The 24,548-nt window shown below is 35.2% G+C and overlaps 3 protein-coding genes across 4 annotated transcripts; 2 read left to right on the top strand and 1 right to left on the bottom strand.

Moving 5' to 3' along the window:
• Positions 1-462: 462 nt before the first annotated feature.
• On the top strand, positions 463-11,888 carry LOC18031471 (E3 ubiquitin-protein ligase UPL6). Its single transcript, XM_006419239.2, has 26 exons — positions 463-901; positions 1,768-1,865; positions 1,979-2,106; positions 2,736-2,847; positions 3,040-3,220; positions 3,687-3,869; positions 4,078-4,260; positions 4,718-4,787; positions 5,003-5,121; positions 5,211-5,503; positions 5,605-5,701; positions 6,020-6,166; positions 6,437-6,520; positions 6,591-6,677; positions 6,882-7,022; positions 7,133-7,258; positions 7,851-7,949; positions 8,707-8,774; positions 9,475-9,541; positions 9,746-9,916; positions 10,017-10,106; positions 10,359-10,439; positions 10,674-10,747; positions 10,863-10,934; positions 11,078-11,167; positions 11,266-11,888. The coding sequence occupies exons 1-26, from the start codon at positions 743-745 to the stop codon at positions 11,330-11,332; spliced, it is 3,087 nt and encodes a 1,028-aa protein (XP_006419302.1). The 5' UTR covers positions 463-742; the 3' UTR covers positions 11,333-11,888.
• A 3,632-nt stretch (positions 11,889-15,520) lies between these two features.
• LOC18031395 (nuclear export mediator factor NEMF) lies at positions 15,521-21,597 on the top strand. 2 transcript variants are annotated; one of them, XM_024189132.1, is made up of 14 exons: positions 15,521-15,809; positions 15,903-16,015; positions 16,106-16,202; positions 16,294-16,418; positions 16,844-17,393; positions 17,587-17,772; positions 18,094-18,387; positions 18,585-18,737; positions 18,924-19,078; positions 19,200-19,305; positions 19,418-20,302; positions 20,529-20,610; positions 20,794-21,138; positions 21,224-21,597. In XM_024189132.1, exons 1-14 carry the CDS (start codon positions 15,705-15,707, stop codon positions 21,415-21,417), a joined length of 3,390 nt encoding a protein of 1,129 aa, XP_024044900.1. In that variant the 5' UTR covers positions 15,521-15,704; the 3' UTR covers positions 21,418-21,597. The 2 variants fall into 2 exon arrangements, with proteins under 2 accessions (XP_024044900.1, XP_024044920.1); XM_024189152.1 differs by lacking the exons at positions 15,521-15,809; positions 15,903-16,015 and having other exon boundaries at positions 16,106-16,192.
• Positions 21,500-24,335, bottom strand: LOC18031580 (30S ribosomal protein S1, chloroplastic). The gene is given in 8 exon segments (XM_006419238.2): positions 21,500-21,875; positions 21,954-22,040; positions 22,237-22,347; positions 22,427-22,708; positions 22,958-23,038; positions 23,155-23,430; positions 23,943-24,109; positions 24,112-24,335. Coding segments are annotated over 8 exon segments (1,242 nt in total). The 5' UTR covers positions 24,248-24,335; the 3' UTR covers positions 21,500-21,773.
• Between the last annotated feature and the right edge of the window lie 213 nt (positions 24,336-24,548).

Below are 24,548 nucleotides of genomic sequence, written 5' to 3'. Positions count from 1 at the left end.
ACATTGCAATACCCGGACCTGGACTTGAGTTTTGCCAATGCTAGTTTTAACTTTACTAAGAATTTTATTGTATTTCTATCAAAAACAAAAAAAAGAATTTTATTGTATAAAGTAATAAATAAATTTCAATTTAAAATTCTGTTTTAGTAATCTTCACACAAAAACCGGATTGTCGGTCCCTTTTTTAAATAAATCTTTTGAATGTAAATCATATTGTCCTTTGCTCATAAGAATTTTAAGTTACATTTTATTGTATAATAAGGTAAACTTGCTTTATATTTATTTATAAAAAATGAACCGTGTATTTTCATAAGGTTATTTATTATTTTTTTTTGAAAGGGGTTATTTAGTGCTTATTTAAGAAAAAAAAAAAAAAAAGAGTTTCTCGACCGCATAAAAAACGGTGAGTTTTTTAATTCACTACCATAAGCTCGGTTAATTGGTCGCTAAGTAATTTATTAGCATTTACATTCAGCTTTGTCTTGCAGTCGTGTTTTGTGTTTACCTTTTCATTTTGCCCCACTCAAAGCTGAAAGAGAAAAAGCGCGAGAAAATCTTTCCGATTTTCCTTTCTTCCTCCGATCAAAATTTTCTCTCCAACCAATCATCTCCTCTCTCGTTCACTTTCCTCTCTTGTTTCTCAAATTTCTAGGGCTACAATACTACAGTGACGCAATCTGATTAGTTCCGGATTAACCTCGTTCTTTTGGCGTTTCGTTTCGACCTAGTTGACTAGGTGAATATGTTTTTCTCTGGCGATCCGACTACTCGGAAGCGAGTCGATTTAGGAGGCAGGAGTTCGAAGGAGAGAGATAGACAGAAGCTTTTAGAACAGACGAGGTTGGAGCGTAATCGTCGCCTCTATTTGCGTAAGCAGAACCATGCCGCCATCAAGATACAGGTCGGGTTCATCGAATTTGAATTTGAATTTAATAGTCATTGCTACATTGCTGCATTGCATGTGTATGTGATGCTATTTGCATTTGCCCAAGTTGCAATGATCGTTCTAGTGTATGTAGATTACTTGTTCTATTCACTATTTTACGTTGGTATTTTTTTTTGGATTTATTTTATGATGAAATGTGATGTGAATAAAGTTAATGTGTGTTAATTATTAGAAAAAGAATGTTAGTTGATCTCACCAAGAATAATTTATAAGAAGCAAAATGAATATGTGGAAGGTTTTGTATTTTAGTGACGCGATGGTCTAATTTTAGTACGGCCAATTTGTCATATCGAGTGATGAACAGAGTCTTCGCGATTGGCACTGGAGGTGACTAATTATGTTTGTCGTTTTACTGTCTCTATCTATTTTAAAGTTATATTTGGAAAGACATTTATTATCGTAAGGTTGAAGCTACGCAATTAGGTTTAGTCAAGTGAACCGAACATTGAAAACCTTGTGAAAGTTTCGCAGATGCTGGTAGTTTTCTAGCAATGGACAAGTTTAGTGAAGTGTAATTTCACTTTCTTGTGGATAAGCTTTATAGATTAGTAGTTTGACATAAATTTTCTGTGAAATTTTGGCTCAATCATTTACTTCAGAATTCTCCAAGTTGTGATTGCTATCTATGTGTATGTGCATGTCTGTAATTTATTCATATCACGATTATAATTTTTATCTTATAATTGTGGGTGTCACAAGGACACGCTTGCTCAGTGTATGGTAACTTATATAAACTAGTTGAGTGAATCTTTTCTTTGGATGGGCAATTCAAATCTTTGTAATGTAATTTTTGCCAAGTGTTAACTAAATACTATCTACAGAAATGCTTCAGAGGGAAAAAAGCAATGGAAATTGAACATTCTAAGGTCCGAGAGCAGTTTTTTGCAACTTATGGGCGACATATCCAAAATGTAAACAGGTAGCATGGTGGATTCCTATTTTGACTGGATAATTATGTCACGATTCTTTCCTTTTTTTTTTCTTCTCCTGCCTGATTTATTTGTTTTGTTAAAATTTTCTTTCTGCTTTCAGGCAATGTTTTGGTCCACAATCAGCATTCTTCCGCCAACTTTTTTTTTTCTTTAATGCACGAAATGTTAGTGATATCTCAGTCCTTGTGGAAACATGCCGGTTAATGAAGCATTTTGTTCAAGAGAGTGGTAAATTTTTATGAGTTATACTTTTTAAAGGTTTTCTTATGTGCTATTTAAAGTAATATGTTTTATGCACGGATTCGAGTTCTCTCTCTTTCAAATTTCGCTTACAACTTCATGTCTTAAAATCATCAACAAGGTTTTGTCCATGTGCCATTGATTAATGGAATCTGATTATCCAAGGTATTAGCAAGGGACAAGATATCTTTCCCTTGATGTAAAAAGCATAATGATTTGTCAGCATTGAATTCTTTGTGATTGTGATGGACGATGAGAAATACACTGTTAATTTTCATCTATTCGTAATTCTTGTCATAAAAATTAGCAAGGGACAAGATATTTGTACCTGATGTAAAAGACATAATGGTTTGTCGGCATAGAATTCTTAGTGGTTAAAAATTACTAAGAGATGATGGAAGATGAGAAATACACTGTAATTTTCATTTCTTTGCAATTGTTTTCCTAAAAATAACGAATGAAAAGAATTAGTTTTTTTTTTTCCTGTTACCTCTCTTCATATACCCTGGTTCCAAAAGTTCAATGTATCATGTAACCCTTCTCTTTGCTTATTTATGTTTCAGTTTCCTTTCTGGTATGTTATTTGCTGGTCCTGACAGTCTTCAATTATGTGACAGGGGATGTTGTTGGCCTCTTTGCTGGCATAGATTATTCATCCAAACGCGCTTTAGTGGATTTCAGAGTTAAGAAGTTTGCATTTGCCTGTATTCAGGCTGTACATCAAAATAGGTTGGCACTTTGGGATGTTTATGCCCATTAGAGTCGATTTCTAGATTTTTCAATCTTGCTTGATGCATATGCTGCTACCACAAGTTATTTTGTAATATTCTTATACTGCAGTCAATTAAAAACTTATGCTAGTTTTCCTCCAAAAGTTGAGTTGTAATGCAATGTTTGCTAATCTGATTATTTATTGGACAGAAAGGAATTGAAAGATCAACTTTTTGTGACTCCAGAAGAATCAAATACACCACCAACTCTCTTGCTAGAAGCTGTAGTTTTCTTGATAGATTCTAGGCTTCCATGGACTTGTAAGGTAGTTAGTTATCTCTTGGAAAGGAATGTTTTCACTCTGCTCAGGGAACTTATTGTTACAGGAAAGGTAACGTTTCTAATTCTGGATAATCTCTTGCATTTTTTCCCCTTAATCCATATAGTTATTATAGTTTGCATTTCTGTGTGAGTTCTTTTGCAAAGAGCATCTTTAGTCTTAAATTCTGGAATTTAGCACAAGACAGAGAAATGAAATTCATTTTGAGGATGTAGAAGGATTTATGTTACCTGTTCTTTGTAGCTTTTGTTTTTTGTCCATTAAAAAAGACAAGTTAAACTATATGGTCCTTTTTGGCCTGTCCTTTGTACTATACTACTATTTTTGAAAATATTGTAGAATTCTAAATCCATATATAACTCGAAAATGTTTAAATTGTTATAAACAGACTTTTGTGTGGTCTTGCGCTGAGGATTATATTGTTCTAGAAAATGTTTTAGTACTCTGTGTCCTTTGCCTTACACATGCATGTGCTTGGGCATTTACATATTTTTGCTTAGCTACTGATGTTATGCAGGAAAGTATGGAGATTCACAATTCATATGGGAGAATTTCATCATTGGAGCGGGTGCTGACCCTTATAATTCCTCACATTGGTCAAAAGCCTTGTATTTGCCCAAATATTGATCCGCGATGGAGTTTCTTTTCACAGATTCTTACAATACCTTTCTTGTGGCATCTTTTCCCGTACATAAAGGAGGTAAGTCTCCTCTGATCTACTCTGATTCTTTTTCTTTGATATAGTTCATATTTCTATCTATGGTTGTTTGGAATCTACATATTGGTGGCATGAAGCAGTCTAAAAGCCACCAAGTGATTCTTTTGTAAACTTAAACTTCTTTCCATTGCCAATTTTACATTACTTCCTGTTTTTGTGTTTTTAAGAGGTGTGAGATTTTAACGTTTAGGTTTTTGCCACCGGAAGGACAAGTCAGCATTATATCCATCAGATGGCGTTGTGTGTGCAAAATCATGCTAATGTGCTACCTCACGAAGTTTCAATGGAATTGCCTGGTTATGCATGTCTTCTTGGAAATATCTTGGAAACTGCCGGGGTTGCCTTATCTCAGCCTGATTGCTCATTTGAAATGGTAAGGAACGTATTCATTTTTTTTTTTAACTTAACTGCTCATTTGAAATGTTTACCGTGTTCAATTTTATTTGCTAAGTTGTTCGTTGTCCTAACTTTGGTTTGTTAGTTCGGGTTTATGTGTTTCTGATTACATGTACATATATGTATCCCAACTGACGTGGCGTATGCCATGGAATGTAAAATTTGCACATTAATTATGTATAATTATGTCAAATTAATCGATACCTTACCCATGGCAATCGATGATAATTGAAATATGTTCCAACTGATATGGCATATGACTTGTCACTCGATAGGGTTGTAAAATTTGCACCTTCGTAGTATATAATTAAGTTTAATTGATACCTTATCCGTGGCAATCAATGGTAAACGACACATCATTTGCATAAAAAATCGTGTATTCCAACTATGTAAGTATGGTATTATTGCCTTACTGGTATTTTTTGGTTTCACAGGGTGTAGACCTGGCTGCTATCACAACATTTTTGTTAAAGGCCCTTCCTCCTATAAAATCGAGTCGAGAAAGTATGTCTTACCTCATAAAATAGTGATTTTATGTTTCTTTTAATACTCTTGTTCCTTCTTTCCGTGTTTTTATGGAGAATTGCTTTTCCCTCAATATAAATTTGGTATTGTATATAACTTGCATGCTTTTTCCCCCCGTTTTTTTTCCTTTTCTTTTCTTTTATTCCTTTAACTACTAGAATGAGATGTATACCTATGTGGTTGTTCTACTTTAGGTTCTATGGTCAGTGATGATGATATGACTGCTGGTGATGAAGTGATGGAACCAGTTATTAATAGGGATTTGGAGAAGCAGATTACCAGTGCTATAGATTCACGCTTTCTTTTGCAATTGGTAAGCTGTCTTGACTAATCACTTTCGAAATGAAAGCTGTATGTTAAAATATTAAAGCAACAACTCTTGATATTTATTCTTTCGAGCAGACAAATGTTTTATTCAGTGGGTTCCATTTGCTTCGTGGCCCGCATGATGAAGGACCGGGTGATAAAGAGGTTGCAGCTGTTGGTGCTGCTTGTGCTTTTCTGCATGTCGCTTTCAACACTTTGCCTCTTGAGTGTATCATGACTGTCCTAGCTTATAGAACAGAGCTTGTTCAATTGCTTTGGCACTATATGAAGCGGTGTCATGAGATTAGAAAATGGCCTTTCTTGCCATATCTCTCTGGAGATGCACCTGGTTGGCTTCTGCCTCTAGCTGTTTTCTGTCCAGTGTACAAGTAAGGCGGCTCCTTCTATTTTTTCTTAACATTTATTTATTTATTTATTTATTCCATGGCAGTTCCTGTTTAATGTGTAAATATGGTTTTGGGTTGATCAGGCATATGCTTACAATAGTTGATAATGAGGAGTTCTATGAGCAGGAGAAGCCATTGTCATTGAAGGATATCAGACATCTAATTGTCATTCTGAGAGAGGTATTATTTTGTGATAAATGTTTAGTTTAAAGTTACTGTAAAAGGAGATGTTAAGCACTCCACAAAATTTTCCCTTTAGAAAAAGTCTTGAAATGCTGGATGTTGTTTAATTTAGGGAGGTTTTGTGGATTTTCTGTGGCCTTATGCCATCTGTAGCTTTCAACTATCATATTGAAATAAATTTGTTTGTTATTGATATCGGTACATTAACCATGACTGCCAGATGTCATCTTTGTTCATGTGCGCTGATTGATAACGCTAAATAGAATAATTCTGATAGATATTGTTTTGATTTTTGACATATACCCATATCTGTAGGCCTTATGGCATCTTCTATGGTTGAATCCTACATCGCACCCTAATGTAGGGAAATCTGTCTCCAGCCCCCCTCCTGCTAACAAGATGCTCCCAGCTGAAGCTATTCAACATAGGGTCAGCACTGTAGCCTCTGAGGTCCTCTCACAGGTATTTGCAAGCATGAGTTAACTTTCTGTTCAATGTATTCCTTGGAGAACTTGTGTAAAATAGCTGTTATTTGCCTTATTCTTTTACAATTCAATTTCTGTTTCGTATAAAATAAAAAAAAAGGGTCGTCTTTTCATACTATTTTGATTGTTGTTTGTGGAAGCATTAGTTTTCATCTCTGAGTGAATTAGAGATGTCCAGATTCTTGTCTAATAACCGATGTAATCTCTTGTTTGATCTGCTAATTTGGTATATAAACTATTCTTGAAGTTGCAAGATTGGAACAATAGGCGAGAATTTGTACCCCCAAGTGACTTCCATGCCGATGGTGTCAATGATTTTTTCATTTCTCAGGTAATAGGTCCTTAATTGCATCCATAGGGTCTGGGATGTGTTGCTTGTTTCTAACATCATTTTTCCCCAGGCTACAATAGATGGTACCAGAGCAAATGAAATATTGAAGCAAGCTCCTTTTTTGGTACCTTTTACAAGCAGGGCTAAGATCTTTCAAGTAAGTGAGTGAATTTTTTAAGCATGCATCCCAACTTTTTTGCAGGAACTTGTTCTACCAGAAATAATACAATTGAAAATGTTTTATAAACTTTACTGAAGAAACAAAATTTTTCCTTGCAGCAAGTTAATGAAACAAATAGAAATTTTGATTCCATTATCTTTTCATCTTATTTGGTATTAATGTGTAAATATTATCTACCAGTCGCAGTTAGCATCAGTTAGGCAAAGACATGGGTCTCATGGAGTTTTTACTAGAAGTCGGTTCAGAATTCGGAGGGATCATATTTTGGAAGATGCTTATAGTCAGATGAGTACAATGTCTGAAGAGGATCTTCGAGGAGCGGTAATGTTTTTTGTTTTATGTTTCTTTGCCCTCTTGATGCTTCCTTTGGAAGAAGAGCATTCTTTTATCTGTCTGCCTCAGTCTAATCAATTTTAAAAGTTTATGCACAGATTCGTGTAACATTTGTTAATGAACTTGGTGTGGAAGAGGCTGGTATTGATGGGGGTGGAATTTTCAAAGATTTCATGGAGAACATTACTCGTGCAGCATTTGATGTTCAGTATGGGTTATTCAAGGTTTCTCACTTTTTCTTCTTCTCTCAACACAAAATAAATACACCCATTTGTACATATTGATGACGTGGCAAAATACTAGGACGCAGATCCACATGTTATATTTACATAGGTATAGATTTTGGAACTAGACTTCCTGACAGTCATATAAGCTTTTCTGAGGGGTTTCGATATTTGTCTTAAATGCATTTATCGTTTTTATCAATTTCTTATTTTTATCAAATAGATGAGCGGTTCTGAGTGAGAGAATGGGCTTCAGCATATTCACTCTATTACCTTATCTTTACTGATTGAAAGTCCAAGTTTCTGATATAATTCATCTTATTAACTATTTAATATTTTGTTTCATATAAGCTCCTTTTGGCAAGCTGTACAATGTATGCCCTGTGATAAAGACCTTGTATTCTAGATATTGTCATAACTTATCATTTTCTTGGAATGATATTATTGTTGCACTTATAATATATAATAGAAATTAAGGTCTTTGATGATCACTTGCAAATATACTTAACAATCTGCTTATTTTTACTGATTTAAACTTGTTGCATATGTTATAATTATGCTTCATGTTTTACTGACTTTCTACTACATCTAGGAAACATCTGATCACTTGCTCTACCCTAATCCTGGATCTGGAATGATACATGAGCAGCATCTCCAGTTTTTTCATTTTCTTGGAATTCTACTTGCAAAGGTATGATGTGTTTTTTGTGTTATTTGAACCATTTTCTCTCGTCGTGTTGCTTCTGTGGTTGAGTGAATCTGAATTGCATCTGGCTGCTGTATTATTTGATACCTGTATGTAACAACTTGTGCGAGGCAAGCATGAGTGGGTTGAAATTAATTTTATGCGTTCTCCGATCGGTTGAATAAGGCCATATTTGTCACCTGGTAATGCTGAAGTGCACTTTCTTTAATCCTGGTCTCCTGTGTCCTAAAATTTTGAGCTTTTCACCTTGATAGTAATATGATATTGATAAGAAGAATCTTCGTTATTTTATTATGTTTATGTCTGGTTCATTTGACATTTGTTGAATTTAAAAAATAATTCATAATGAATATCTAATTTATTGGGAAAATAATATTTATTCTGCTACAAGGTTATGCTTTTATAGATTGCAGTGTTTTTTTAGTCTTGCCTAACCAATTCTTTGTAGTTGTTCTTATCATCTGAGTTGGCATCATACTGGAGGGATTTCTTTATGTTGGCAGAAACTTATTAATCAATAAATTTTTAATATAATTTGGATTATTTTTATTTTAAGACTCAGTTGCTACCTTGCTACCACTGTTTTGGTACAATCTTCCAGGTCCCTGCCTTTGCACATCTCTGTTATCCTGATCTGCATATGCATATCATTTAAAATTTTAAATGGCTTCTTATATTTTTCTAATACTTCCTGTTTGTATCCATTAATTTTTTATGGCTACATGCTCTCTCATTCATGCAGGCCATGTTTGAAGGAATTCTTGTTGATATCCCATTTGCAACATTCTTCTTGAGCAAGTTAAAACAGAAGTAAGGTTTTTATGCTACCACATAGCATTGCAGAATCTGAAATATTGAGGAAATTAGCTTTTACTATAATCTTGGAGAGTGTGTGCTGTTTGGTTAATACTGTATGCGTTTAGATCTGCACGAGTATGTACATATAGATAAGTTAATATTAGTTTTGCATCTTTATCTTATTAGGTATGAATTACACACTATTGCTTTAGCATATTGTAATGAGGTTAATCTGTGTTTCAAATCTTACCACCAGCTGGTGATTTTCTCTTGTTATAGAGGTTGAAGAAATTGTAATAACCTCTTTTCAGATTGAATACTTCATTCCAAAAAAGTGGAGTGCTCTTTGTAGGGTTTTGAATGCTAATAAAAAATTTCTGATGTTACAAATTTCCCACACTTCAATTACTTAATCATTGATAAGATGTTGAGTTTGATTAATGGGATTTGTACATTCTGACCGGCCTGCCTTCATAGATGCTTTTATGCTGCTTTTTGTGGATGATTACATGAAAGCTCTTTCACTATGTTTTCATCTCTATTTGCCTTATGGACTAGATGTTTTATCTTAATAGATTCAGGGATTCTAAGTAGTTTCTATCATATAAATAATGAGCATTTTAACATTGTAGACTAATTACTTATGTGATATATCTGCTACCTTCATTTCATTGTTTGTTATTAACACACCCAATTTTCTTTTTGTTGCAAGGTACAATTATTTGAATGACTTGCCCTCGTTAGATCCTGAATTATATCGTCACCTTATTTTCTTGAAGGTGGTGTTTCTATCCAACTTTGTGTACTTTTTGGGTACTTGGTGTTAATTTTTATTTTTGTCTTTTGAGTTCTTTCACTGTGTCATTGCAATTTTCATTCTTCTTTTTTCTGGAGGTTGGTGGTTGGGTGTGTGAGTGGAGGGCTAGTATCAGTTTTCATTGAGGATTTCACTTTTTAATCTTTCAATTCGCTGTAATCTACAGCATTATGAAGCTGACATTTCGGAGTTAGAACTCTACTTTGTTATTCTGAACAATGAATATGGAGAGCAAACAGAAGAGGAGCTGCTTCCAGGAGGGAAGAACATACGTGTTACTAATGAGAATGTTATCACATTTATTCATCTTGTGTCCAATCACCGGCTGAATTTTCAGGTAGTGCACCATCATCTTAGTTCTTTTGCTTCATTCAATTTAAATCTCAGATCACCCTTTCTATTTAATAATCCTGATATGATGAGATTACTACTTTCAGATACGTCAACAAAGTTCTCATTTCCTGAGAGGCTTTCAGCAGCTTATACAGAAAGATTGGATCGATATGTTTAATGAGCATGAACTACAGGTAAGTTTGATTTTAGCATTTGCAGTTTTGCTACTCACTGGAATACCTTTTGTTGTCAGCACCAGTAGAGCTTTCCTCTGAATTGAATTTTTTTTTCTTCAATTACTTCTAACATGTTACTCAAGTTGGGAGGTTCATAATTTGTTCTCTGAATCAACACTGGCATACCCAGACAGATACACACTCACATTTCTGATTGATTATTACAGTTTTTAAGATCTCATTTTTCCGATGCATGTATTTTGTTTACAGCTGCTAATATCAGGTTCACTCGATAGCTTGGATTTTGATGACCTGAGACAGAACACTAACTATGTGGGAGGTTATCATAGTGTAAGTTGTTTTTCGTTATTTTGATTTTGTTAATAGAGCATACGAGTGGGAAATGTATGGGTGTAAATTGCTCCTTAATTAGTTGGAACATAACTCTGTCAATGAATTCTTTTTATGAGTGCAGTAGGTTATAATATTTGTTTTTTCTCTACTCGATTATGAATGCCTTACATAGTTTGGTAATCTGAATCGTACTGATCATATACAAATTCTGATAATTGTTTCTTTCGACAGGAGCATTATGTTATCGAGATGTTCTGGGAAGTCCTCAAAAGCTTTTCACTGGAAAACCAAAAGAAATTTTTGAAGTGAGTTGAGTAATCTGTCACTATTTTATCTTTCTATTTGTTTAGTTCTTTCTGCTTACATATTAGTGCTTAGCGTATGTTGAGAATGAAAATAACGTGAGTATTTTCTCCCTAGGTTTGTGACTGGGTGCTCTCGAGGACCACTACTGGGATTCAAATATCTCGAGCCTTTATTCTGCATACAAAGGTAAAATTAGTCATATCTAATTTGATGAGAATTGATGCAGAGTTACTAAGTTGAGTTACTTAGCCGGATATCATTGCTGAATCCATTTTCTTATCCTTCTCTTTATGTTGAAAGCTTAATACTATTGGAAATCTTTTATGCAGAGCCGCTGGTAGTGCTTCTGAAGAAGCTCTTGATCGGTTACCGACATCGGCTACTTGCATGAATCTTCTTAAGCTTCCACCATACAGGAGGTTTGTATATTTTAAGTTGGAAATCTTTTTATTTATGTCCTTTTGTTTTCCATCAATTAAGCTCATGTTCGCTCTGTTGGTGCATGGTTGTGATACAGCAAAGAGCAAATGTCGACAAAACTGCTGTACGCCATAAATGCAGAAGCTGGTTTTGATCTGAGTTGATGGAACCTTGTGCTTAAGTGGACAGAGGTATACACCGTACTCCATGGAGACGTCAGTTCTGTATTTATTGGTTCATGCTCCGAAGTATGATGCACCATCTGTGCTGTCTTAGTTTCTGCAAAGATCACAAAAGCAGAGTTAAAGCTGCGATAAACACAGATAACGTGCTGATCACAACATGTACATAAGCGAGTACGGCTGCAATAATGTTCAATTGTGAAGCTTATACTTGGTGGATATGCCGTATATAGATAGATTGGGACCTCTCAGCTGTTGGGTCTTACAAAGTCGATCATTATGTAAACTAAATGCAATCAAAAGTATCTGTGCTATATGGTTGTGTAAATGAGAAGGAATAGTCGTTTTATGTAAGTGGTTGTTGTAGATGTGCTCACAACATTTTTTTTTCCTGTGCCAATTTCATTCTTGGGGAAAATAAGGAGGGGATGAAAACTGTAATGATATTGCAATTTATGCTATTGGATTTATAGATAGATTTGTTTGTTCATGTCAAGTGAGTTTCAATGATAAGGTGTGCTATTCAATGATACTGAAACCCAGTTTCGCGTTTTGTAAAAGTCCTGCGAATTGAATTCCGTTAATGTGGGATTATTACTGATATTACAAGGTTTACTCAATTCACAACCTTAAGGTTTACTCCAATCACATTTTTATGTCTCCAAACAATTATGAAGGATTGAAACAAATTCTTATAATATTTTTATGGAGGTTCGAACTCTTACTGTCACGTATTGTGAGTAGGGGTGGGCATGAGTTGGTTTGGGTTGGATTTTATGTCAACTCAAACCAAACCATAAAAATTTTAACCCAACCCAAACCAATTCATTTGGGTTTGGTTTGAATTTTGTAATAAAAATATTTTTTATTTTGATAAATTTAATTATGTCAAAATTACAATAATTATTAAATTAATATTAAAATATGAAAAAATATAGTCAAAAAATTATAAATAATAGATTTCACAATAACTTCGTCCTTAAATATTAACCATATTACAATACAAATTCTAATAATGTCAATACAAATCAAAATAAGATAAGACATCCAAATCAAGTATCAAAACAATCCATCATAATTATTCCACCTGCAGCACTTTAATCAAAAGATCCCATGATCAACTGAGTCTGCTCCTTCACCAACAAATAAATAACAAAAAAAGAAAATTATAATGTTGAATAGTTATAAAGATGAGTAAATTTAAAAAGGAACATGATTCATACCAAAATCGTAAGAATAACATCAATCTAAAGTCAATGCTTCCGTTGTTGCACTTGATCCAAACTCTATATTAAATAAAAATAAATTAATAAAAAAAGACTAATGATAGACAAATATATAATTATTTTCGCTTGTTATGATAAATAGTAGTTACCTGATATCATGGCTTCATAAAACTCAAGGTTCTCCATCGTTGGTTCATCTTGTAATGGGACAAAAGTGTTACGTAACCAATTTTGTGAGCATATCAAAGCTTCCACCATCTTTGGACTTAAAGAACTACGAAATGAATCAATGATACGTCCTCCAGTAATAAATGCAGATTCTAAAGCTACTGTAGATATTGGAATTGCAAACACATCCTTTGCAATATGCGAAAGAACTCGATATTTTATTGAGTTCATTTTCCACCATGCCAAAATCTCAAAGTCGTCGTCATCAACATGTTTACATGGCTCCAACAAGTACCTCTCTACTTCATTTTTTATCTCAACACAATCATCTTTTCCTATTCTTTGTTTGAACTTTGCAACACTTGAAAGTTTAGAAAACCCCACCTTTTTATCAAATTTCCTACTATCAACAATTGACAACTTACTAGCACTAGGGATGGCAATTTTTCATCCTATTTGGGACGGGATTAAAATATATTTTTGTCTCACAAAAAAATATAGGGACGAGAGTAAAACATTTTTTTATTCCACTTGCATATATAGGATGAGGCTGAGATTGACAAATCCCGTTCTATCCCGTCTCATTGCCGACTAAGGATGAAATTTTTTTCAATTGAGATGGGATCCCGCAGGATCTCAACTCTTTTGAGACGAGATTGTGACATATTTTTCTCCAAAAAAAAATGAATAAAAGTGGGTTATTTTTTTATCCCACTTGTATATACGGGACAATCTCATCCCATCGTAGCAATGATCTATGAAAGAATTAGTTCATAAGAGCTCAATCAAATTCATATATCAGCAAATTATTTTCGGTATATTCAAGTGTGAGTGGTTTCATCAATTCCCCGTTCTCTAATTCCAAGCATACCCATTACCAAATAACTGGAAAAAAAAAAATGAAACTTTTGCAAAAAAAAACCTCACCTTAGATCAATAGAAAGGCTGTAATCGAAGTGGGTCTTCAAGAGTTGATGAAAATCAATTGAGAGATTCGTGATAGCACTTTTGTTGACAGAGATTGTGGAAGATAGAGTGAGGTCAGTGAGAGTGAACAGTTCTAATGAACTGGGGAGTGATGAATGCGAGATTATGGAAGTGAAAATAATGGAATTAATTTAATTTAATTTACTTATATTTTATTTATTTTTCACTCACAGCTCAAATTTATCTAGCTCATGGGTTAACCATACCCAAACTATTATGAAATAGTTTTCTCTAAAAAAAACCCAAATCAACCCATTTTAATAATTTATCCAACTCAAATTATTTTATTTGGTTTGAGTTTGGTTAAACCCATAAGTTATGGGTCTATGCCCACCCTTAATTGTGAGTGTAAGGCTTTTTTCACTAAGCTAAAGGTGCACTAGTAGCTTGTGCCATGACTTAAATTACCATTTTTAAATCTTATAGTCTCATTATTGTTCTATTTACTATTTAGGATTTAAATGAGGTACATTGAAAGAAAATAACAATTTTGTTTAAACAATGGAAACGGGCAGAGAGTAGTAGTAATGATAGGCTATATATAAAATAAAGATATTCTCACTTTATTTCTAGCATAAAAGAAAAATAATATTTTAATAAAAGATTTTTTTTTAAAGATTAAAAAACTAATATATCCTTTTAATGTATTTTATCATATAATATATTAAAATATATATTTTGATTTATTTATAATTTAATAAAATAAATACCCTTATTAGACGATAACTCTGGGAAAAAAAAAGTAAAAAAAAAAAAGACACGGCTTTTACTACTATATCCAGCCTCACCAACTTCGCCAGTAGGGATGGCAATGGGGAGGGGAGGGGAGGGGACCGATCTCCCCGTACCCATCCCCGATATTTTGCATATGTCCCCGTCCCCTCCCCGTCCCCGTCAGAATTACTTGAGAGAATCTCCATCCCCTCCCCGAATAATAACAGGGGATCCCCGAGAGTCCCCGATCCCCGATTAACTAATATATTTTTTTTCAATTTTGAGTTAATCATATTAAAATAAAAGTAAAGTTCAAAATATATCTTACATTAATATCTATTACAAAAGTCACATACATTAAATTAGTAAGTAACGCAATATGCAAGGAATACAAACTTCTTTTACAAACTATTATGAACAAATTAATAGTTTAATACAAAATTGTTACAAATAAAATCGAATTTAGATTCAAAATTAACTTTTTCAATGGTGGCGTGGGCACTTTATAAATGTGGATTATTTCCTTTATAACACAATAGTTAAATCGGAGCAAATCAAAAGCAAATATTAGATTAGATTAGATTAGATTAGATTAGATGTTAAAATTGTGATTCGCTGTGGGCAATTATAACATCTAAAAATAAATAAAAAATAGATTTAAGTTAAAAATATTTAAAGAATATTAAAATAAAAAAAAAATATTTGGCTAATAGAATCTACTTGGTCTTTTTAATGTCCTAAATAAAAATTTAGGACTTTAATTAGTTAATTAGGCCTAAAAGTTTAATAATATAAATATTTTGATATTTTTTATTTTTGCCAATATTTATAATTTTATTATTTATTTACTAGTAATTTTAAAAAATTAAAATGGGGAAATGGGTAGGGGATGGGGATTCCACCTCATCCCCGTCCCCTCCCCGAATAAGAAATTGGGTAAAAAAATTTCCCCATCCCCTCCCCGAATAAGAAATTAGGTATGAAATTATCCCCATACCCTTCCCGAATAGAGAAAATCCCTGAGGATACCCGTCCCCGTGGGGATTTTTGCCATCCCTATTCGCCAGGACACAAACGAGACTTGTTTTGCTCTCCAAAGGGTAGACGACGACGCATAGACAAATTAGAAAACAAAGCTTGAGCACGCCCGCAAACGCAAAAGGGCAAAGAGCAACTCCCTTAATTATCTTCATTAATAGGAACCTCATTCTCCATTGTCCCTCTCTCTCACATTTCTTTCTCAACCAAACGTCTTAACCATGGTGAAGGTACGCATGAACACCGCCGATGTGGCCGCGGAGGTCAAATGTTTACGACGCTTAATCGGGATGCGCTGTTCCAATGTCTACGATCTCTCCCCCAAGGTTTAATTTCACAATCAATTTTTCATTTTTTTTAAATTCTATTCACATTTCAATTCATTTGATTGACTGATTCTTCTTATTTATTGTGTCCAGACTTACATATTCAAGCTAATGAATAGCAGTGGAGTCACCGAATCCGGAGAGAGCGAGAAGGTTTTACTGTTAATGGAAAGCGGCGTTCGGTTACACACCACTGCTTATGCTCGGTATTTATTATTTCTTAATGATATTCCCCTCAAAAAAGAAAAAAAAATTGAAAATAACTTACACTACGCTTTGTCATTTTCTACTTGTAGCGACAAGAAAAATACTCCGTCTGGTTTTACTTTAAAATTAAGGAAGCATATTCGTACCAGAAGGCTTGAAGATGTTCGCCAACTGGGGTATGATAGGGTGGGCATCATTATTCTTATATCGTTTTCTTAATTGCAAATTTATTCATATAACTTTTTCTCTTATAATATCTGTTTCTTTTTTGTACTAGATTATCTTGTTCCAATTTGGATTGGGTATGAATGCTCATTATGTTATATTGGAGCTGTATGCGCAAGGAAATATTCTACTTACGGATTCTGAGTTCACTGTATTGACTCTTCTACGGTCTCACAGGTTGGTGATTTCTTCTTTGTTGTATATTTGTTTTCATTTAGAAATTATGCAAAAACACACTCATACATATACTGCTACTCTCAAATGGAATCATTAACCATCAAGTGTGCTGATGGTTAGTTAACACTAGCTGCCCAAGAATATAGTGGGTACTTGACACTTTTAAATATGCCGTGCTTTCAAAATTAAGCAAAAGCGCAATAATTTCAAATAGAACATTATTTGCTGATAGCTTGTGCAGGAATATTTGAACATTTTGCATGAATGTTGTCGCTCCCAAGGGGCTGAAGCATGTTGGTTGAAACTTGTGTAAGGTCATTGTTTTAGTATTGGGAGTAGGGCATGATAGAGTTCCTGGTCCTGGTTTTCTGGTGTTAATGTTAGAAATTTAATATTGTTGAATGATGTCAATTTGCCAATGTCAGGGATGATGATAAAGGGGTTGCCATCATGTCACGACATCGTTATCCGACTGAGATATGTCGGGTTTTTGAGCGAACTACAGCTTCAAAGTTGCATGCTGCCCTGACATCTTCTAAGGAACCTGATGCTAATGAACCTGATAAGGTTAATGAAGATGGTAATAATGTGTCTAATGCATCAAAGGAAAATCTAGGTGGTCAGAAGGGAGGCAAGTCTTTTGACCTAAGTAAGAATTCAAATAAAAACAGTAATGACGGTGCTCGTGCCAAACAGCCCACATTAAAGACTGTTCTTGGGGAGGCATTGGGTTATGGACCTGCTCTTTCCGAGCATATCATTTTGGATACTGGGTTGGTTCCTAATATGAAGCTTTCTGAAGTTAACAAGTTAGAAGATAATGCAATACAAGTTTTGGTCTTAGCTGTTGCAAAGTTTGAGGACTGGCTCCAGGATGTTATTTCAGGCGATATAGTTCCGGAAGGATACATTTTAACACAGAACAAACATTTGGGAAAGGACCATCCCCCATCTGAGTCTGGAAGTTCTACCCAGGTTATTACTATTCTTCTCCATGTTCATTTTCCTTTATATGCTGCAGAATACAATCATCATTCTTCCTTTTGGTCCTCTTTTTGATTTTTTTTTTCAAAGAGAAACATACATAATAAGGGTAACTGTTTTGGATTCTTAATTGTATTGCTAGAAGTGCTCTGTTTTGATATCTCTATCTGGTTATTTCTTGCAGATCTATGATGAATTTTGCCCCCTCTTGTTGAATCAATTCAGGTCAAGGGAGTTTGTGAAGTTTGAAACTTTTGATGCAGCTTTGGATGAGTTCTACAGCAAAATTGAAAGTCAACGGGCAGAACAACAGCACAAGGCAAAGGAGGATGCTGCCTTTCATAAACTAAACAAAATACACATGGATCAGGTCTGCCTTTGTAGTTTGATATGCCATATAAAGTGCAAACTGACATTAAGTACTCTTGCTGTTCTAATGACTTGAAATATCAACTGGATCTCTTTCTTTGCTTGGAGATAGAGGTTGATGCAACTCTGCAGTTTTATTTGATCGCACCATTCATGGACTATATGGATACAAATCAATCCTGATTGTCATGCTTTTTTTATGTACTTGAATTGACCCTTCACTGAAAAAGCTGAGTTCGTATAAGTGATATTCTAGGGGCAATGAGGTGAATTATTTTATGCCCATTCCTTGCATATTTTTCTGATACACTTTTTCCATTAGGAAAACCGTGTGCATACACTGAAGCAGGAAGTTGATCGATCTGTTAAAATGGCGGAATTGATAGAATATAACTTAGAAGATGTGGATGCTGCTATTTTAGCTGTTCGTGTGGCTCTTGCAAACCGCATGAGTTGGGAAGATCTTGCTCGTATGGTGAAGGAAGAGAGGAAAGCTGGGAACCCTGTGGCTGGTTTGATTGACAAGCTTTATCTTGAAAGGAACTGCATGACGTTGCTGTTGAGCAATAATCTTGATGAAATGGATGATGAAGAAAAGACACTCCCTGTGGAAAAGGTGCTACTTCAATTTAAGAATGGATTTATACTGATTTGAAACTTTTTCTCTAGAATTAAACTTAAGCAACTTGTCATCCCACATTTTTTCTTGATTTCTGCAGCATCTTTGGCTTACTTGGTTTTGTAGACATTTAGGATCATATGTGTTTCAAACTATCAGTAATTAGTACTTTTCAATTTGTTTCGACCTTCTAGGTAGAAGTTGATTTGGCACTTTCAGCACATGCAAATGCTCGGCGCTGGTATGAACTGAAGAAAAAACAGGAGAGCAAACAGGAAAAGACTATTACAGCGCATTCAAAAGCTTTTAAAGCAGCTGAGAAGAAGACTCGTCTGCAGATTTTGCAGGTAGGTTTTACATTGCAGTGGCCTTTTCCTAACTCTTCTTGCTTTGATTCTAATTTCTTTTATGGTAGCTTTGAAAGGTTTAGTCTTGTATCATAAATTTAGAACTTTGATGAATTTCTTTGCTTCAAGTGTCTAACTCCAAGCACCACTTCCCTCCCTCTCTTCCCACACAATATGACTATGCAGGAAAAAACAGTTGCCAATATTTCACATATGCGCAAAGTTCACTGGTTCGAGAAATTTAATTGGTTCATCAGCAGTGAAAACTATTTGGTTATTAGTGGGCGTGATGCTCAGCAGAATGAGATGATAGTCAAGCGCTATATGTCAAAAGGAGATGTGTAAGTCAATGTTATTACAATATTGCATAGATGATTATGATCTGTATGTAAACGTAACTTGGTTTAATACCTTTTAGAGTCTGCTAAACTGTTTGACAATTAATATATGACTTGGGAACAGGTATGTTCATGCTGATCTGCATGGAGCTTCTAGTACTGTGATAAAAAATCACAGGCCCGAACAACCTGTGCCACCACTCACGTTAAACCAAGCAGGATGTTTTACAGTTAGTCTCCACCTCATTTCCTCTTGATATCAATTTTATGTTTTTTTATTTCTGTATTGATTGAATTACACATGCAACATGATTTATTTCATAATTTGGTATTGTGATGTAGGTCTGCCACAGCCAGGCATGGGATTCAAAGATGGTCACTAGCGCTTGGTGGGTTTATCCTCACCAAGTTAGTAAAACTGCTCCCACAGGAGAATATCTTACAGTTGGGAGCTTCATGATTCGTGGGAAGAAGAATTTTCTTCCTCCACATCCACTTATTATGGGCTTTGGATTGTTATTCCGCTTGGATGAGAGCTCCTTAGGGTCGCATTTAAATGAAAGGAGGGTTCGAGGTGAGGAGGAAGGAATGGATGATTTCGAAGATAGTGGACATCACAAAGAGAATTCTGATATTGAGTCAGAGAAAGATGACACAGATGAAAAACCTGTAGCAGAAAGCTTCTCTGTACCTAATTCTGCTCATCCTGCCCCGAGTCATACAAATGCTAGTAATGTTGATTCTCATGAATTTCCTGCTGAAGACAAAACTATCTCAAATGGTATTGATAGTAAGATATCTGATATTGCGAGAAATGTTGCTGCTCCAGTCACCCCACAACTTGAAGATCTCATTGATAGGGCTCTTGGGCTTGGATCTGCTTCTATATCCAGTACAAAACATGGGATTGAAACGACTCAGTTTGATTTGTCAGAGGAAGATAAGCATGTCGAGAGGACTGCTACAGTCAGAGATAAACCTTATATTTCAAAAGCTGAAAGAAGGAAGCTGAAGAAAGGTCAGGGCAGTAGTGTTGTAGATCCAAAGGTTGAGCGTGAAAAGGAGAGAGGAAAGGATGCTTCTTCTCAGCCTGAAAGTATTGTTAGAAAGACAAAGATAGAAGGTGGAAAAATTAGCCGTGGGCAGAAGGGTAAACTTAAGAAGATGAAGGAGAAGTATGGCAATCAAGATGAGGAAGAGAGGAACATTCGGATGGCATTACTGGCTGTGAGTACATTAACTTGCACCATAGGTGTTACCTAGAATGGCTGAAGCTGTTATGTAGTCCTTTATTTCATTAATCATTTAGTTATCCCTTTTTTGGGCTCTTACTTCATTAGTTATTTAAGGTTTCCATTTCTGATTCTTAATGCCTTGCATTGTTATGAATTAAAGTTCATTTTCATGTCATATTGTTCCAATAATGAAAATGATAGTTTATGTGAATTTTCAGTCGGCTGGTAAAGTTCAAAAGAATGATGGAGATCCGCAGAATGAAAATGCATCTACACATAAAGAGAAGAAACCTGCTATCAGTATGTTTCCAGTTCATTTTCTATTTTTGAATATAATACTTCTTTTATTCAATTAGATATCATGAAGAAGACCTACAAAACAAATTCTGCATAACTTTGGGATTTAATAGAAAACATTTTGTATCGATTTTGTGATATATGATTCATACTAGTATATGCTGATCATTTCCTCAAACATTGCAGGTCCTGTAGATGCCCCAAAAGTTTGTTACAAATGTAAAAAGGCTGGTCACTTGTCTAAGGATTGTAAAGAACATCCAGATGATTCCTCCCATGGAGTTGAAGATAATCCCTGTGTGGGTTTAGATGAAACTGCTGAGATGGACAAGGTGGCGATGGAGGAGGAGGATATTCATGAGATTGGGGAAGAAGAAAAAGGGAGATTAAATGATGTGGATTACCTGACTGGGAATCCACTGCCCAGTGACATCCTCTTATATGTCATCCCAGTTTGTGGCCCTTACAGCGCTGTACAATCTTACAAATACCGTGTGAAGATAATTCCTGGCACTGCAAAGAAAGGGAAAGGTATCCAGATATTTTACAGTCTCTTATTGTTAATGCTTTCTCTGACGCCGGTTTTTGACATTTTCCCTTTTCAATGTCTTTGTAGCCGCAAAGACTGCAATGAATTTATTTAGCCACATGCCTGAAGCAACAAATAGAGAGAAGGAATTAATGAAAGCATGCACAGATCCTGAACTGGTTGCTGCTATTATCGGAAATGTGAAGGTCGCAGCTGCAGGTCTTACTCAATTGAAGCAAAAGCAAAAGAAGGGCAAGAAGACCGGCAAACAACAAAGTTAGCCTGCTTTGAAAGCCTTTTGGCGTTTACAAAATTTTATGTTGATAACATATCCTATTAGTGCAGAAAATTGATACCATGTTGTAAGAATCGTACAAATACAAATGTATGAGGGTGTTTAATAATACGGTATGTTGTAAGAACCATACAAATACAAATGAATGTATGAAGCTGTTCAATAATATGGTAGGCGGAGAAGCATTTCCTAATTGTCGAGGAAAATTACAAACTAGGGGACTAACCAAGAGGAAAAAATTTGAAGTTGCATATTTGGCTGGAAGTTTCAATCGCAGTAAATTTTACAAAATTAATAATATGTCTTGGGTTGCAAAAGATACAATACAACTGCTATTTAAGTTCAATCATCAGCTGGGGAAATGTCAGTCAAATCTAATCCATCCGCCGGCAAGTCAGGTGAAAGTGGACCCAAGATCCCATCCGAGTTAAGAGTTAAGCCACTCTGCAAAAGGAAATGGTAAGAGAAATTGATTTAAGGTCACCACAATCTGGAAGATCTCAAAAGCAAAGACAGTGGTACCTCAGGCTGGAATCTAAGCATGTCTGCACGAGCCATGGCTTCTGCTTGAGCAATTCTCTGCCTGAATGTTTGTGCCATCTCCTCAGCCTATAATAGACATCATACATATGATTAGTTCTGGTCTCAAAATATGCTCAGTAGCAAAGTAGAGACGCGCGTAATAGAAAAATGATTAACATTAAGCAAGAAAAGAAAAACCAATAAGATCATTTACAATGTAAGTTCACATGCCAAATATACCAGTAATCTTCAACGAAAGACGAGTTACTCGCTACAAAATTACCTTCTCAAAAACAAGTTTTGGATTGCGAATCATGTCTCCAGGGGTAGGTTCTAACTTCTTTGTTGAAAGACTGACACGGCCTCTCTCTCGGTCATGGCTCAGTATCATGACCTATACCACAGAACTTATATAATAAATGTTACCTTAACAAATTCTGATTAAGAAATAACAAAGGGCATTATAGACATACCTTGAGAGTATCACCAGGTTGAAGCACTGTAGCAATATCAGCCACACGATCGTGACTGATCTGACTGACATGAAGAAGACCATTGATTCCACCAATGTCAATGAAGGCACCATATGGTTTCAGGCTCTGTACAGTACCAATGACCACTGATCCAATTCCTAGCTGTGCCTGGCTGTCAGCCATGGCCTTGCGGTTACTTAGGACAAGCCTAGACTGTTCCTCATCAACCTCCACAAACTTTAGAGGAAGATCTTTACCGAGAAGCTCTTCTGCAGTTGATTTCTGACACGTAAAAGAAAAGTGAAAACCTTCAAACAATATGATTACAGCTGCACAATTTTAAACTTTTACATATGACAATTCCGATGCTGAGGGGGAAAAACACGAGCCCAAAGAATGAAGAACAAATTGTTACCCTATATAATACAACATAATGTGAACTTGTACATCCGTACAAGATAAGACTGCATAAGAAAAAATAAGTTGCCTCCTATGCATGATAGGCAAGTAGTACAGCTACAGAGAACTAACCGATGATATCTGGGAGAAAGGGACAAATCCACGAAGGCCCTCCACCTCAGCAACCACTCCACCTTTGTTTGCACCAACAACCTACATGAATATATTTCATGAAAGCAAAAGTATAAAATATCTGTCATCTGAATGGCAAATTAATAAAATTATTCACAAGTCCCCATACTTTACTTGACCATTTTATTTTTACCCACCTTACCCTTTACAACAACGTCCTCAGATTGCAGCTGCCTACATCTTTCCCAGGCAAGCTCGTACTGGATCATCCGTAGGCTCAAGACCAAGCTATCATCAGCTTCATTTTCACCAATAATTACAAACTCCTCCTTCAACCCCGGAACTATACCTGCCTCTTCTACATGTTTAATCTTGTGAATGCATGCCTCTTGGGTAGGCAAATAAGCAGATGACTTTGCAGTAATATCGACCAGTGCTCCACGGTTATCTGTACAAAAAACTGTTCCCTTTACCTGAAATAATAATATAAAAAACAATCAGGTAAAGGTTATGCATTTTAGCGAATTATGATTAGATAAAGATCTCAGTACTATCAACCATTTTATGACAGCCCGTCTTCCTTGTAAGTTCAAAATTTGGAAAACCAAAGTATTATCAATATCCCAAGAAAATGGCTCAAGTTGCATTCACCATTGGATAAAAGATAAAGGCGAAACACCCCAATGTCCCTAAAGAGCAATGAATCAACAAACTTACCCAATACCTAATTCCGCACAATTCACATCATTATTCCCAATTCAAGCTCATTTACCAACATAAATATCAAAAGTTTTGTCCTTTAAACCAAAAAAAAAAATAAAAAATAAAAATCAAACTTTAAGAACAAAACCTAAATAATTCCCAATTTAGCCTCATACGCATGAACAGATACACTATCATAACCCACATTATCATATCAAATCTTTAAAAAAAGACTAAACACCAAAATTGAAAAAGAAAAAGAAAGGAACAAAATTTCACTTACTTTAGTACCCAATTCAGAATTGAAGTCATACTTCTCAAGAGCAGAGTGAAACTCCTCGAGAGTGAAAGAGACGCCTTCCATGGGAGCAGTACGACACCGTTCGTAAGCTTCTTCAAAGAGCTGCTTGAGCTCCTCCCTCTCTCTAGTCTCTGCATTTGATATCGCACTGCTGACACTATCGTTTTATTTTTTCTGCTATTCAGAAGCTTTTGTTGAATTTGGGTAATCGATTTTCTTCTTGAGAGGCGTGTGTGTGAGATTGGTGGGCATCTTAGTCCTGTGAACTGTTGAGCCAAGGTCGCCATTCTTGCTTTCCCTTCAGCTCGCCAAGTTTTTAGCTTTCCTTTGGTTCTGGATTTGGCTCAGATAAGGTCACGTGGAATGGGAGTGGGAAGCTATTAGACCGAAGGGGGTATATTGGTCATTTAATATTCTTTATAGATTATGTATGTTGGGGTTATAACGTTAAGCTCCCTATATTTTGACAAAATCACAATCGAGGACGTAATTGAATGTTCGCATCGGTCGGTTCTCTGAGTTACTTAATTGATAGATTAATGAAGTGAGGATATAATATGCTTAGAAAGTTAGAATACAAAGTATAGT

The sequence above is a fragment of the Citrus clementina genome, unplaced genomic scaffold, assembly GCF_000493195.1.
Source record: "Citrus clementina cultivar Clemenules unplaced genomic scaffold, Citrus_clementina_v1.0 scaffold_9, whole genome shotgun sequence".
NCBI lineage: Eukaryota > Viridiplantae > Streptophyta > Magnoliopsida > Sapindales > Rutaceae > Citrus > Citrus x clementina.
This window is presented reverse-complemented; position numbering and strand designations above follow the sequence as displayed.